This window comes from Pecten maximus, chromosome 5, assembly GCF_902652985.1.
Source record: "Pecten maximus chromosome 5, xPecMax1.1, whole genome shotgun sequence".
In the NCBI taxonomy this organism is placed as follows: Eukaryota; Metazoa; Mollusca; class Bivalvia; order Pectinida; family Pectinidae; genus Pecten; species Pecten maximus.
In genome coordinates, this window is record NC_047019.1 from 3,146,440 (window position 1) to 3,162,039 (window position 15,600).

At 35.9% G+C, this 15,600-nt stretch overlaps 1 protein-coding gene across 1 annotated transcript; it reads left to right on the forward strand.

Annotated features, from left to right (window-relative positions):
* LOC117326864 (beta,beta-carotene 15,15'-dioxygenase-like) lies at nucleotides 1–2,289 on the forward strand. The gene is made up of 2 exons (XM_033883649.1): nucleotides 1–201; nucleotides 777–2,289. The coding sequence occupies exons 1-2, from the start codon at nucleotides 25–27 to the stop codon at nucleotides 2,172–2,174; spliced, it is 1,575 nt and encodes a 524-aa protein (XP_033739540.1). The 5' UTR covers nucleotides 1–24; the 3' UTR covers nucleotides 2,175–2,289.
* The last annotated feature ends 13,311 nt before the right edge of the window (nucleotides 2,290–15,600 follow it).

Sequence of the window (15,600 nt, forward strand, 5' to 3'; positions counted from 1 at the left end):
CAGCAGTATCACTCTCCTTTGGTCATGGCGTTAAATGAAGCATTGCTTGTTTTGCTTGTGTCTGTCTTCCTCCTGGCGGGTACTGCCGAGGCAGATGGTTCAGAGGGCTTTGAAATGTGGTTTACTACTAACACGGTTGAAATGGAAAACAAACCAATCTATTTTGATAACCCACTTCCTAAATGGCTCAAAGGAACTCTCGTAAGTATTTATAAATTCATATGATTTTTTATTAACAAACCCTTTATGTTAAACGTCAGATTACAAATAATTGTTTTGTAAACGAAAACGTCATATACTATACACATATTACTTGTACATGTCAGTAGCTAAATTTATGTATTCAGTAGACGTATGAAAGTGCTAGCTCAGATGCTTTGTTTTTAAAGTTAAGAATATCAACCATGCTGTTATCAAATGTGGTTTTAACGTTAAGAATATCAACCATGCGGTTATCAAATGATAGCAGATTTTGCAAAATATTTCAATAGTGCAACGGTCGTTTTCGGGTAAAAAAAAATGTATGTATTGGTCGATCCTAATGAAACAGAATGTCGAACTCTGTACCAATTATTGTCGCTAATCTTGCAGCTGGCGTTGTCGTGTTGGCACCTTGTCCAATACAACAATGCGACAACGCGTCCATGACGAAAATCATTCACAATGAACAACTGACTACTGTTGCCATATAATTAAATGTTTCAATTAATTCAAATTAACTTTATTTAAATTTATTAGAATTATGAAACTAAATCTTCATTTCCCTCTACTGACAGATCAGAAATGGTCCTGGAAAATACGAGATGGGAAGCCGGAAGTTCCTTAATGCACTAGACGGGTATTCCAAGCTCTCCAGTTGGACATTCGCTGGAAATGGTTCTGCTTATTTCTCCACCAAATTCCTCAAATCAGACACTTATAAAGATTCTATGTCCAAAGATGACGTAGCACCGTTTCTCACGTTTGGCGGGGTCGATCCTCCATTTAACGATGTCCAAAAGGCGGAGGCTGTCGGTCATCAGCTGGACAATATGAACGTTAACGTTTTTAAATTCATGGATGATGGCGGACCCGTATTCGCAGCAGTGTCTGATGTTTGGAAACTGTATGAATTCAACGAATCACTGGCTACTTTAAAGGCTGTTGAGGCCAAACATCCGGAAAAAAACCCCGACGGAAGTATTGGGTTCATTAACTCCATGTCATGCGCACATGCGCTTCCGGAATATGGTACCTCAGATACATACTTCAATTTCTACAGTAGTTTAAGCTTAATTCCTGGTATTAAACACAAACTAACTCTTGTACGGATTAAATCGGTCAACGATCGACAAGTTGTAGCAGAATGGAACACGGATAAAGTAGCGTATATGCATTCCTTCTCGGTAACGCCAAATTACGTCATATTTTTCGTCGCCCCTTATTACGTCAACACGGAAAAACTTCTCTTACACGGATCAGTAGTAAACGGCATGGATTGGTTTTCAAAACAAAATACAACAGTTTATATAGTAAACACAAAATCAGGTCAAATCCACAACATGGATATTGCAAACGTCATGGCGTTGCACCATATAAACGCGTTTGAATTCACCGACGGTAAAATCGCTGTAGATGTTGCGGGTCATAACAACCCGTTCTTTTCAAACGCTTTTGAGATGTCGACCATTCACAATATTACAGCACGCGCCAACAGCAAATATAAAACTTTGGTAACCAGGTACATTTTTGATATACAGAGAAACACTTACCTGAAACAAAATTTCCAAGATTCTGATAAATATCTGTGTGCCTCGAAACTAGAAATACCGACAATTAACGAACATTACCGATCAAAGTCGTATTGCTTTGTGTATGGGGCAGTCTACAATTTTGACGGAAAAGATTTTGCTCATATAGCGATCGTCAAGAAGGACGTGTGTGGTCAAAAGAGAGACAAGGCGCTATACATCCCTAACCACTACCCTACCGAGGCTTGGTTCATACCTTCACCGCCAGGTGTCGCTACGTCAGAGGACGATGGTTACTTGGCATCAATATTCCTCGACGGAACAACGAAAACGAGTTATATCGCTCTGATTGACCCCAAAACCATGACAATTACCAATAAAGCCGTACTTCCAACGGTTGTTCCTTTTGATATCCACGGACGTTTCTTTCCTGACGTTGTATAATTAATCTACTAATTGAAAATTAGCTTTCATGTATTTCTGTAAATTTTATTTCGCGAGACTGTATTATTTATTATTTATGTCATTATTATGAATATGTTAATAAAAAACAAAAAATATTTGTCAATTAGTTTTGGAGTTCTTAATTGTTCATTGTTTCAAGTACATAATTAATGTGATTAATACAACTCTATTCTATACAAAATCATATATATATAAAAATTTAAAAAAAAACTTCAAAATTTCATGTTTGTCCCAAATTCTATGAATAACGTTGTTGCTCGCCGCGTGCTTACTGTCTAGTGAATCAGTCCGTTTTAATGAAAAGTTTTAAGATTTTTTAATTGTCACACTTGTCACAATTGAAAATGAACCAAATTTCATTGGCATTTTAAATCGTGATTTGTCCTGGTTCAAGTTGCACGGCATATCATCTAACTGTGCAAGATATTGTAAGCGCACACATTTTAGCGGCAAGCTTATTTAAGCGGGGTTTTTTTTCGCGCTTAAACATTTGGCTAATTAATGATCGCGCTAATTACACTTAATTCATATCACTTTCTGCTGCAAATATTTGGATGCGCTAATCTATAAGGTGACTGATTTGTGCCATTTCGTCCTTTCGTCTCTTCACCCCGAAAAGACACGAACACGAACATACCGCAGCCTCCCGGGATACACATACGCACTCACCACACGTATGCATGTCGCACGCACGGGAGGCCGTCCTTAAATGACTTAGCTGTTAATATGACGTTAATCAAAATAAACCCCGAAAAGACGAAAATTAACCAAACTTATATTGCGTCTTTTCTACTTTTCGCCCCGAAAGTAACCAATTTTCGTCTTTTCGGGGCGAAAGACGAAATTTTAAAACCTTAATTTTCGTCTTTTCGCCCCGGGGAGAAAAGTCGAAAAGATGAAAATTAAGGTTTGTTAATTTTTGTCTTTTCGGGGTGAAATGTCGAAAAGACGAAAAGAATGAACCCGAAAATACGAGAAATAAAGTCGTTAATTTGCGTGCATTTATTTTGTCTTTTCGAGTATGATGTTTCGTCTTTTCACCCAGAAAAGACGTAATTTAGATTTTGTTAATTTTGTCTTTTTGGGGCGAAAGACAAAAGGACGAAATGGCACAAATCAGCCACCGTAAATTCGATTATGCGCTGTTTGAGTTTGCCAAATTGAGTACGGCTACAACAATTGGTGCTGATTTTTTTTCTGGGAGTTTTGGGAGACGATATAATTTGACATATTACGTCACCGGCGCTGACTATACGACTGTTTTTAAAGGGACATTCCTTCTTTCGGATATCAAAAATATGCATTCCATTGATAAAATCTATGTCCGAACGATGACTATATGTGCCTACATGTAAATGTGCCTACAATACATGTCATGAAATTAACGCCGACATGTACATAAAAAATGCGTATCGTACTGATATACCGTAAAATACCGTATGTCTTTGCGGTAATTAGTGTTACTTCGGGTCGAAATAAGAATTTTCAGGACTTAATACTTGAAGAACTTCGGTTTATCTTGAGAGTAAAACTGCATTATTTTAATGTAAAGATTATAACTTTTACTACTTGGAAAAATTCGTAATTTCCAGTAATTCTAATTTTGACGACCTAAACTTTATTCAAACGAAGGAATGTCCCTTTAATTATCTATTTCAAACTATTAGACGTTTCTTTGGACACTTTCTTGTTTTCCATATTTCTTTTTCTGGATTTCCAAACGTTTGGACCGTACCATCACTAACGGATCCCGGAAAGTCAGTTCAATTTTGATCATTTACTGCACGTTACCGTCCCAAGGACAATAGTACTTCAGGGGTGATACAATACCTGTTGCCTACATATGTATTAACGGAGAAATCGAATCGAAAATATGCGATGATCTAAGCATAAAAGCCGTAATCAAACAGTTAATTATACTTCATCAATCATTAATTTGGTTTGGTTTGTTTTGATTAACATCCTATCAACAGCCAGGGTCATTTAAGGACGTGCCAGGTTTCGGAGGTGGAGGAAAGCCGGAGTAGCCGGAGAAAAACCACCGGCCTACGGTCAGTTTGGTTTGTTTTTGTTTAACGTCCTATTAACAGCCAGGGTCATTTAAGGACGTGCTAGGTTTTGGAGGTGGAGGAAAGCCGGAGTACCCGGAGAAAAACCACCGGCCTACAGTCAGTACCTGGCAACTGCCCCACGTAGGTTTCGAACTCGCAACCCAGAAGTGGAGGGTTAGTGTTAAAGTGTCGGGACACCTTAACCACTCGGCCACCGCGGCCCCAATAAAAAAAAATTAAAAAAAACCCAATTTACTGATTATTACAATGAATTACTATAAACATACTTAATTTGACGCTCTCAAATTTAGCGCAAATTAGGTGAAAACAAATTAATGGAATAATAAAATCAGTACACTAACAATGATCGCTATAGAAACCAATGTAGATAAACTACAATAAGCGAAATCATAATTTAGCGGATGCTTCCAAAGCGAAAAATGCTGAAATAAAATTACCGCTAAAATGTGTAAGTTTACAGTATGCAAGTTTTGACATAATTTCAAGGACGAGAAACTATATCAAAGACTAAACGTTTACAGCTGCAAAAAGACTTGTCATCCATCTATACGTTTGAAGAAACCAGTAACTGTTCCGATCAATTTTATAGTAATGTATTTAAACAACGTCTTTTCAATAATTTCCAGCAAGAATGTTTTATGAAAGTAAATTTGTCGTCTAAAGGAATTTTATACCAAAATCTAGTTGATGATATTAAACTTCAGTCGTATCTTTATTTAACCAGTTAATTTTAATTACCAAAAACTCATTTGTCTGCACATGATCTAACTATTGAACGTGGAAGATATATTGATATTCCGAGGCAAGAAAGAAAATACATTTTATGTGATGAAAATGATATAGAAGACGAATACCATTTTATTTCTAAATGCAAGCGTTACGCAGACATTCGTCTTAATTTGATTAAAGCATATTATTTTAAAAACCCTATGTTTGAACTTATTCAATTACTCAAAGTAGAAAATACAAAAGAACTTAACAATCTAGGAAAATATTTATCAATAGCAAATAAACGTAGGAAAGATTTGTTATCAAATTGTAATTAAAACATATTCATTTTCAACTTATTAGATTAATAATATATTAATTGTTATTGTTCTTTAAGATGGTTGTAAGAATTATTTTTGTTGACTGTAGATGTATGTGAAGACAGTCAGTACTATTTTGTAGAATGAATGATGAATTATGTAAGAGAGGGTCACTGTGTCCTTTATGTATGTATACTACGTTATCTAAGAAGTTGTAAAACTTACGGATTAAAGTTGAATTGAATTGAATTGAATCTACAGGATTTTGTTTTTGTCAAATGTCACAGAGTATTGATACAGATTTAGGACGATCCGTGTTATACATTATCAATTTGATGTTGCACTAATCTTGTATTAGCTCATCATCACGAGACAGTCGGTCTCGCACAGATACTGTTTTGATAACTGCTTTGGCAAATACACAATTCACAAGTTATCGCGTTTAGAAGAACCCATAAACATTGCACTATCATATGCAGCAGGGCTTATGTAGGGATGAGACACATCATCACACAATATTAGTGATAAACGCGTTTAAATGTCTACATTGAGTTGGAGATGACCGCTCCATTTTGATTAATTAAGGGTCGTCTGCCTGTATACAGAGAAATAACGTTAAATTTAAAAATCGAACAAATATCCACAAATTTGCACAAAATCAGTCATGTATTATACCCAAATGTTTGTCGAGACATGTATTTTTTTCTTTTCAAAATCATCAATAATTTGCTGCAGATGCTGGCGGTTTATTTCTTAGAATTACTTTGTGATGATATGTAGTAGGAAATAATTTTGAGTGACACAAATTATCAAACCCAAAAAATGGACATGCCGTTATACTCACATTTGTCTATAGTACACAATAGGGGCAATTGTTTAAATGCAAATTGCGGTTGTTAATGGCATTTCACAAATATGACAGAGTATGAGTAATGTTTTTACGTAGACGATAAATAGTTAAACTGTGGAGTTTTTTTCAGAAATATGCATCTTTTACCTAAATCTCGGCGGTTGAAACTTCCCACAAAACAATCATGTTAGAATTTCTAATAGTTTAACATGAGTATTTTTGATGTCTGAAATGTTTGTCTATATGCCATATTTTTGTGATATTGCTCACAGCCGACATTTGCATTTCAAGGCATAATAGAATCAGTGAAAAGAATGCCCATTTTGTGTGCTAAAGACACTTGTGAGTGTAAAGGCACGGGCATTTTGTGCAATATACATTGTATATATTATACTAATACATGTACATATGTGATGGACAGGAGTTAATAGTTTTCACCGGAAACATGCATTTTCACATGTTTTGTCGCGTTTTACAAACGGCTTAGAGGTTTCATGTCAACGGCATGGTCCATGGTTCGTCATGTTACATACTAACAATTGATAAAGTTACTTCTGTTAAATTTAACCAGAGTAGTGGTTAATAGGCTTGTTAATGCTCACGAGATTTGTTATTTAAATAACCCTTAAAATAGTTACGCTTCCGGAAGGTAGTTTCTGCCATAGCTAGTAGTTCCACATAATGGGTCATATTTCTGAGGACAACATTAGTTAATTTTCTTAACCAGCCAGCGTAGAGCATTAAGTTAAACTTGTCAAACCACCCAGTACTCAATTAAGTATAAAATGATAATATTTCACCTACTCTCGTGCCCTTTATTTATCTAATCAGAATCAAAGCTGACGGGCCAAATAAGGTACGTGTAGGTCAGAAATAAGGTAATACCAGTCACCGTGTCAGAAAGGATAGCCGAGTATTTAATTTATGTATAACAATGAGCAGCAAGTTACACTAACAATACTTGTATGAAACATTTCGATAAACCCATGATATTAGTTGTTGTAAAGACTTCGAAACAGGAAAAGCATATAGAAATGTAAACAAAATCGCAATTCTAAATTAAATCAAAATAAACAAAGAAATAAATGAATAAAATATTTTTTAAAAAATCAATAAAAAATAATAATAAATTAATTAATCAATTAAAAATAAATAAATAAATAGATAAAAAAAATCAAAAAAAAAATCAAAAAATCAATTAATTAAAAAAAACCAACAACAACAAAAAACAAATAAATAAATAACGATAGCAGTATATGGACGATTTACATGTTCTCAAGGCAAGTGTCTTCTGCTACATCGACGAAGCCTCCTATCTACATAAAAATCAAAATAGGAACAAAAGTAAAGATTTGCATTGAAAACCATTGAAAAGGTACAAAAATAATAAGACCAGATGTTCAAGAAGAGCAACCGTCTTCTGCTTCATCGACGACACCCGCCATACAAATCTAGGTCACATCCGGGCTATTGTGGTGATGACGGAACTACTAGGCATATCAACAAAACATCGAATACGTCTGATCGACGTCATACCTTACAAGGAAGTGGAATTCTTCCCGATGAGGTCTTGGTGGCGACTGGGGGCTGGATCGACTATCGCACATCTACAAAATGTGTGGTAAGGTTTTAACAAAACGTAACTGAATTGACAATATCATATTACCATCTCGTACACTACTCAATACAGATATTACATATGGTAATTGTTAGCCGAAATGACCTGACGGTTAGGTTACAACTTCGCACACTTTGGCATTCAAATACACACACGTTTCACAAACACATATTGTATATAATGCATTGATATAACTTATAATCAATTTAATCCATAACAGAACAATAGCTATAATTCTTGATTAACCGTTCTAGAAAAGTAGTGCTATATAACTTATATTATTAAATTTTAAAGGGGCATTCGTTCTTTTGAATAAAGTTAAGGTCGTCAAAATTAAACTTACTGGAAAATATGTATTTTTTTTTCTAAGTAGTAAAAATCATCATCTCATTAATAAGGCAGTTTTACTCTCAAGATAAATAAAAGTGCTTCGAGTATTAAGTCCTGAAAATTCTTAATTCGACCCGAAGTATCACTAATTACCGCAGAGACATGCGATACGCCTTCTTCTTGTGCATTTCGGCGATAATTTCATTACATGAAGGTACAAACACTCAAATTTTCATCGTTCGGACATAGATTTCATCAATAGAAATTATGCATGTTTCTGATGTCCGAACGAAGGAATGCCCCTTTAAGCATTATTTAAGAATACATATACTAAATCGTCAAAGACGATATAATCAGGGAGGGTTTGTCAATTATTTTCACTCCGATATTAGTCATACAGAAATAATAACGTTCTAGTTGGATTCGGAAACAAGTTTTCACAACTTATATAATTCCCTCTCAAGATTAAAATTTCATTTGATCAGGTTTGTTTTTTTAACAACCAGGATCAGGAACGAGACACGATGCTATTAAATATTGAAAAGAAATTCGAGAAGAAATGTAAACTTTATTTATTTTACAACAATTGCGAAACAAGTTATATCAACTTATATTAATCACGCTTGTTGGCCTGGATGGAAGCGCGCGAGGGGTCTTACTGTGGGAGGAAACCGGAGTTTCCGGGGAAAACCCACGTGGTCGGGCAGGTGACCACATACCTTTTCACGTCCGATCGGGGAATCGAACCCCGGCCGCCTAGGTAAAAGGCAAGCGTATTACCACTGTGCCACCCGACCACCCTTAACCCACCCCACCACATTTCCGCTCTTCGAGAAGAGCGGAAATGTGGTGGGGTTGTCCAAAATACCAGTGAAATGATTCGACATAATTTATTTAAAGATGTGTATGGAACATGACAGGATTCGATTATTCGACCAGTAACCTTGTTCATTCAATATCTAATCTTACGACCGGTCAAGTTTAAATGTAAACTACCCTAAGGTCAGTTAACTGATACCAGCACTCAATACTCAATTAAGTATAAAACGATAATATTTCACCTACTCTCGTGCCCTTTATTTATCTAATCAGAGTCAAAGTTGACGGGCCAAATAAGAAACGTGTAGGTCAGGTTTGTTTTTGTTTAACGTCCTATTAACAGCCAGGGTCATTTAAGGTGTGCCAGGTTTTGGAGGTGGAGGAAAGCCGGAGTGCCCGGAGAAAAACCACCGGCCTACGGTCAGTACCAGGCAACTGCCCAACGTAGGTTTCGAACTCGCTACCCAGTGGTGGAGGACTAGTGGTAAAGTGTCGGAACACCTTAACCACTCGGCCACCGCGGGCCCCCCCCAAAAAAAACAAAACCACAAGAATCTAAAAAAAAACAAAAAAAAACAGCAACAACAAAAATCAACACAAAAACCAACAACAACACACTCATACAACACGCGAACACACATCAATCACACGTCGACTACACTTCAACATATACAGTGTATATAAACTCTAGAGAATGAACAGATGTACATGCGTGTCAAGTGTGCCCCAAGGTTTAGCGCTGGGTCCATGTTAAATGTAAACTACCCTAAGGTCAGTTAACTGATACGAGCACAAATTCAGCGAGATTGTGGGGGTAAAAAGTTGAAGACATGACCAGTTTGCACTAATGTAGCCGTCTGTCAGATCACCTATGATGAGAATGCCGTCAGAAGAACTGTGAAATATTTCTTGAAAGTTTCCTAACATTTAATTGTTTTTTCTAAGGTTGATACTTAAAAACTGAATAATGAGTTTGTCGATTTCATCGAGTGATGAATTGATTTTCATTCAATCTGGTAAAGCTACAAATCATCACTATGTATAATGATGATTTGTACCTTAATTAGATGATGATTTAAATCAAAGCATCACTCACTGAAAACGACAAACTCATTATTGAAGATTATCTCTTTTTAATCAGACTGGTCTTGCATCACATTTTATTAAAGAGTATTCTGTGCACAGGGATTTGGCGCAAATTTCTAACCCGTGGTTCTTATACACAGAACGTGGATTGAGAATTCGCGCCAAGTCCCTGTGATTCTATGTCTAATTTATTATATAATTAACACACGATATTGTCCATACGTTTGGTAAACTAGTCGTTAATATGGTTTATCCTCGGTGATACTAATAATAGAAAAAAAACCAACGACATAGAAATGAATAGAACTTTAGCCAGAATCTTGTAAATCTAACTTGCTGTGAAGATTCCAGTTTTGGCAATGAAATATATTATGGATAACCTTCCGGAACGCCTGGACGCCCGGACAGGCCAGACGTCTCGACAGTAAAGAGATTATTCGATGATGATATCACGATTATCTATTATGCGAGATATAGTTATATAATAAATACCTCGACAATTTTACTGTTTGTCAGTTTCATATGATAACAGTAGGAATTGGGACGAAGGTCATTTTTTTTATTTGAAAGGACAGACGTAGATAAAGATATTCACCAGTATCCTCATAACCGGGTAAATATACTTATTTGCATAAACCGTATATCTTCAAGTAAACAATGGGAATATAAACAAAATATTTTTATTTCTGTAGCCCCTGAACCTTCACAGCAATATATATATTTTTTATAAATATAAATATATTATTTGATAAAAACAGAAACAACACACATACTACACTCCAGCACAATATAAGCTATTACCAATGAACATATGTATATGCATGCTAGGCGTTCGCCAAGGTTCAGCACTGGGTCCCTGTTTATTTATTAATGACCTACAAAATTAAATGAAATGTCAAGTCAGCCAATTTGTTGATGATACTATATATAATATACATCGCAATCTCTTAAGAAAGTGGCCCAAAACCCTTGCAAAATTACATAAAATTATAAGAAAAATTGAAAAATGACTGGCTGACAGCTTTTCATTCGTGTTCGTGCTTTGGCGTTAAAAGGCGACAACACGCCAAAGCGACACTTTAACGCGCCAACACAACAACGCGAGATTGTCGTAATCAACCATTATATATTGTTCATGACTAGGCTAGCTGGAAAATTTACATATAGTGTAATCAGAAAGTGAGATTAATATTTAACATTGAGCATACTTATTTACATTCTTTCAGGTAACGAGTAGCAAACATCAAATATTGAAATGGAATACTATTATACAAAGTAAAATGTAAATAAAGCTGAAGAAATCATCTATGTTAATGTACCAATAGAAATCTACAATTACCAATTTGAATGAGTTGATATAATTTTAACTATTACCCTGTGGTCTTCCTAGGACTATTTCTATCGTGAAAATAAAAATAGTTTAAGGGCATTCCTTCGTTCAGACATCAGAAATTTTATTGATGAAATCTTTGTCGGAACGATGATTATATTTGAGTCTGTGCCATCATATAATGAAATTAACGCCGAAATGTACAAGAAAAATGCGTATCATATACAAATACCGTATGTTATTGTGGTAATAAGTGATACTTCGGGTCGAATTAAAAAAATTCAGGACTTAATACCCAAAGAATTTCGATCTTGAGAGTAAAACTGCCTTATTAATGTAAAGATTGAAAATTTTACTACTTGGGAAAAAAAATTCCAGTAAGTTTAATTTTGACGACCTAAACTTATGCAAACGAAGGAATGCCCCTTTAAGCATTCAAAGTCTGTAGAAAAACAAGAGATTCAATAGGGATCTTGGCGTCCATCATTGAATGATCTTTATTCGTTCTATGTTTGATTTTTTCTCTTCCTAAATAATTTAACAATAAGGGGCGAACACAAACAAACTATCCAAACAAAACAAACAAACAACCAAACAAACAAACAAACAAAACAACAAAGCAAACAAACAAAACAACCAAACAAACGAAACAACCAAACAAATAAAACAAAACAATCAACCAACCAACCAAACAAAAACAAAACAATATCACAAAATAGCTTCCTTAACTAAGGAAACTAAATCTAAGCTATACAGTATTTTTATAGTTAATTTGTGTATCTGCCAGCTTGGTTCTATTATCTACCTAGAGTATACACGAGGTTGATCATATACAATGAAGAGGCTCTCACGGTCTGTGATTTTATGTATGCCAGGCGAGATTAGACATTTACAGTACATGTAGAAATTGTGAATTATGCCTGTTTGAGAAACTATGAGTCAGAAGATCTAAGGGTTATACAAAACCACACAAGATATTAGCACATTTCAAAACAAATTGAAAGTTAGATAGACTAGAGGCAAAATCAATTAAACAGCATCATACAGCTGTTTCGACCTTCTAGTGATACTAAGTCAGTAAAAAACTTTAAACTTTAGTATCGATAAACAGCAGAAAAAAAGAGAGAAAAAAAGGGCAAAAAAAATAAAATAAATAAGAACCAACCCCCCCCCCCCCCCAAAAAAATAAAACAAAACAAAAATAACAACATATACACATAAAAACTTCAAATACATTTTTTTTTTAAATTTAAAGTTCGAACATGATTAAAATTGGGGGGTTGGGTAACAGCGGTAATTCACTTGCCTTTCACCTAGGCGGGCGAGGTTCGATTCCTCGATCGGATGTGAAAAGGTCAATTGTCTGACTACGTGGGTTTTCCCGGGTACTCCACAGCAGGACGTGATCTCGTGCGCTTCCATCCCGACAAACACGAGTGGTTAATACATATTTATATATATAGGTTGACATATCTTGTTTAGATATCAGACAATTATTTATATATATACATTTGTATATAAAAAAAAACAAAAAAAAAACGAATTCTTGATATAGCGGGAGGGCTATGGGCCTTAACTGTCACAAAGAAAACCTAGCTGAGTTTTGAAATATTTCAGTCTATTTGACCCTTTTTGCCCCCGCCCATCAGCCCCCGAGGGTTAGTCAGGCCAGCTGTATATACCATCAAACTGTCACCCCAACCTGCTGATTCAAACCAATTTCATTAGAAATTCAACAAATGATAGTCAAAAATGTGATTTACCTATATAAACTATACAAAGTTTATCCCCTCCTAAGGGACAGATGCGAAACCCCAGGGTCATGAAATTCCATCTATGAAGAGTATTCGTTTCTATCTTATTTTGGTCTTGAAGAAGCTTTTTTTTTCAAAGGTGCTGTTGCAGAACCGCCCACAGCGATTTCTTGAAACCGACTATATTTTCCAGTAAAGCTATGACAAATACATATGGAACAAGATGTTATTTTCCACTTGACCCATAAGCGCGCCCATAGCGCCATCTACTTCACTTTTTCGTTTACAAGCATACCTGTGTTTTTCACAGACCCATAAGTGGTATTTCTGTTTGTCACTGAGAGGTTTTCTCACGACTAGGTATTGTACATACATTGTAGTTTAAAATGATAAACAGTTGGCCATGAAAAAACAAACGAGTTTAGTACAAGATGACGTAGAAAACCAAAATTCGAAAATTTTCATCAAATTCAAAATACCATTTTAAAAATCAAGCGGCAAATTCGGCACGATAATAGTACTATCGATGTTAGTGTTTTAAAAACATATTTGACTACCCTTCTGTATACCAGCAAAAGAAAGTCGTGCCGAATCACTGGATAAGGGCAGTAATTCAATGTTGAAAAATGTATGTGGAAAAAAAGCACGGGCGATACAAGTGGTCCTTGTCGTACACAATAATACAAAGTATTGATTTATTATGAAAATGATTTGATACAATGTCCATGGCAATGTATTATGTTCAACTATGTTTAACATACGTACTTATAGTAGTTCCGTATTACGTATGATTCATCATTTTTCTCACTTGACCATCTTCGTCTTCAGTACTTCTTCAAAGCTTCTCCTCTGTTGGAGTTCCCTTTGCCACTTGGTCTTTTGACTACTCACCGCGAATGGTGCTCGGCGTGTTGTTATAATTGCTGTTACGTTTTACAATTCTATTTAGTTCAGTTATTCTGTAGTAAAGTTGTCTTTGTCTCAAATAGGAAAATGGAGGGAGAACTCCTGCGTTGGGTTGGGATGTAAAGTTTAGTTCAAGTACAACCAGGTTGGCGATGGTAAAAATACGCGAAAAATTCAGGACTGGATGAAAGATGTTCTCCTTTCTGAAGGTGTCATACTTTCTGAATCAACAGAAGCAAAGATGTGTCCAAAATGCTTTCTCAGATACCTCAAGAAACGTCCTGCATCCGAGAATGCCAATGAACCGGAACGGAAAAAAACTTCCGTAGACAATGATCTTGGTAAGGATATCAGTCCTGACATTGAGCCGGTTTTGACAGGTTTCTCAAACCTGGACAGAGTCAACATGATGGTAAAGAGGCAAACACAGACAGGTGATTCACTAAAACAAGATGGGTGGTTGAAAGTTATCACTCTCGTTTCAAGCAATTCAGATTTTTTCAAACTGAACTCACATCAATCTACTTCATCAAAAATCTCGAAAGTCTTCTGAAAAGTGTCACGGCATGTCTGAATTGGCTACGTGGACCCATATATCAGCCTTCATCAACAAAAGCAGCCGAAGATGAAAAAGTTGCTCTGGAGATGAAGTCACTTCTAAACAAGTCCAACATCCTAGCAGAGCGTGTTGAGAAAGAGCCAGACCTATCACGGAGAGCCAAATCCCAATGGCAGAAGCGAGAGGCAGTCCAGCTCGAGTTCCCACGTCTTGACCAGGAATATCTAGAAACTCTGGCATGTGGGACGTACCAGGTGAAGTTGGCCCCCGGATACATATCGGAACATTTGACAACAGATGGAGATTATGAAGTCATGGCATACCAACACTCTTCTGACCTGATTCGATGTAAAATCCGATCTCGTCATCAATCGCAAACGAAATACAACATATGGATCCAGTACTCAGTTACCGAACAACCACCAATACAGAATTACTACTGTACGTGTCCAACCGGTCAGAGGACTGTTGGTATGTGTGCTCATATCGCCAGTGTTCTCTTCTACCTTGGGGTCTATGTCCATAGTCAGTCTCGAAAACCACTTCGACCAACTAAGTTTATGCGACTGATGAAGTAAATAGCCCGCTAATACATATAATCCAGAATGTAGGGAAGATACTACATTGAATGTTTCTGATATACACAACGTAGCGTCATTGTCACTCTTCAAAAATGATCGACAGTGTCTAGAATGTAACTGTGAAGGAATATAATACTCATATATATATGATATTAAGTTCTAAATACACAAATAATACATGATGAGCTGAATGAGCAAGAACAAAGCACATTAGTTGTACAACAAAGTCATGGAGATAGGAAAATTGGTAAAGGGACTAACATTATCCTGACAAAAATCTTGAAACAAATAGTTTCCTTGAAGGCGAATTCGTCCAATCGTGTTTCCTATAATATTTCAACGTATTTCTTGTCCGGACGAGATGTCTTCACTAGCATGCAGTGTTTTCAGCACTTTGATCTATATGAAGATTTATGGGGGGTTGACTGATAGAAGTTGCAAAAACGAGGCATATCCAGTAATTCTGAAGCGC

What these genes read in the sequence shown, in the direction of transcription:
- LOC117326864 (XM_033883649.1), top strand. Translation starts at nt 25, where the DNA reads ATGGCGTTAAATGAAGCATTGCTTGTTTTGCTTGTGTCTGTCTTCCTC. An exon ending in AATGGCTCAAAGGAACTCTC is followed by an intron (nt 202 to 776) that starts GTAAGTATTTAT and finishes CTCTACTGACAG; the next exon opens with ATCAGAAATGGTCCTGGAAA.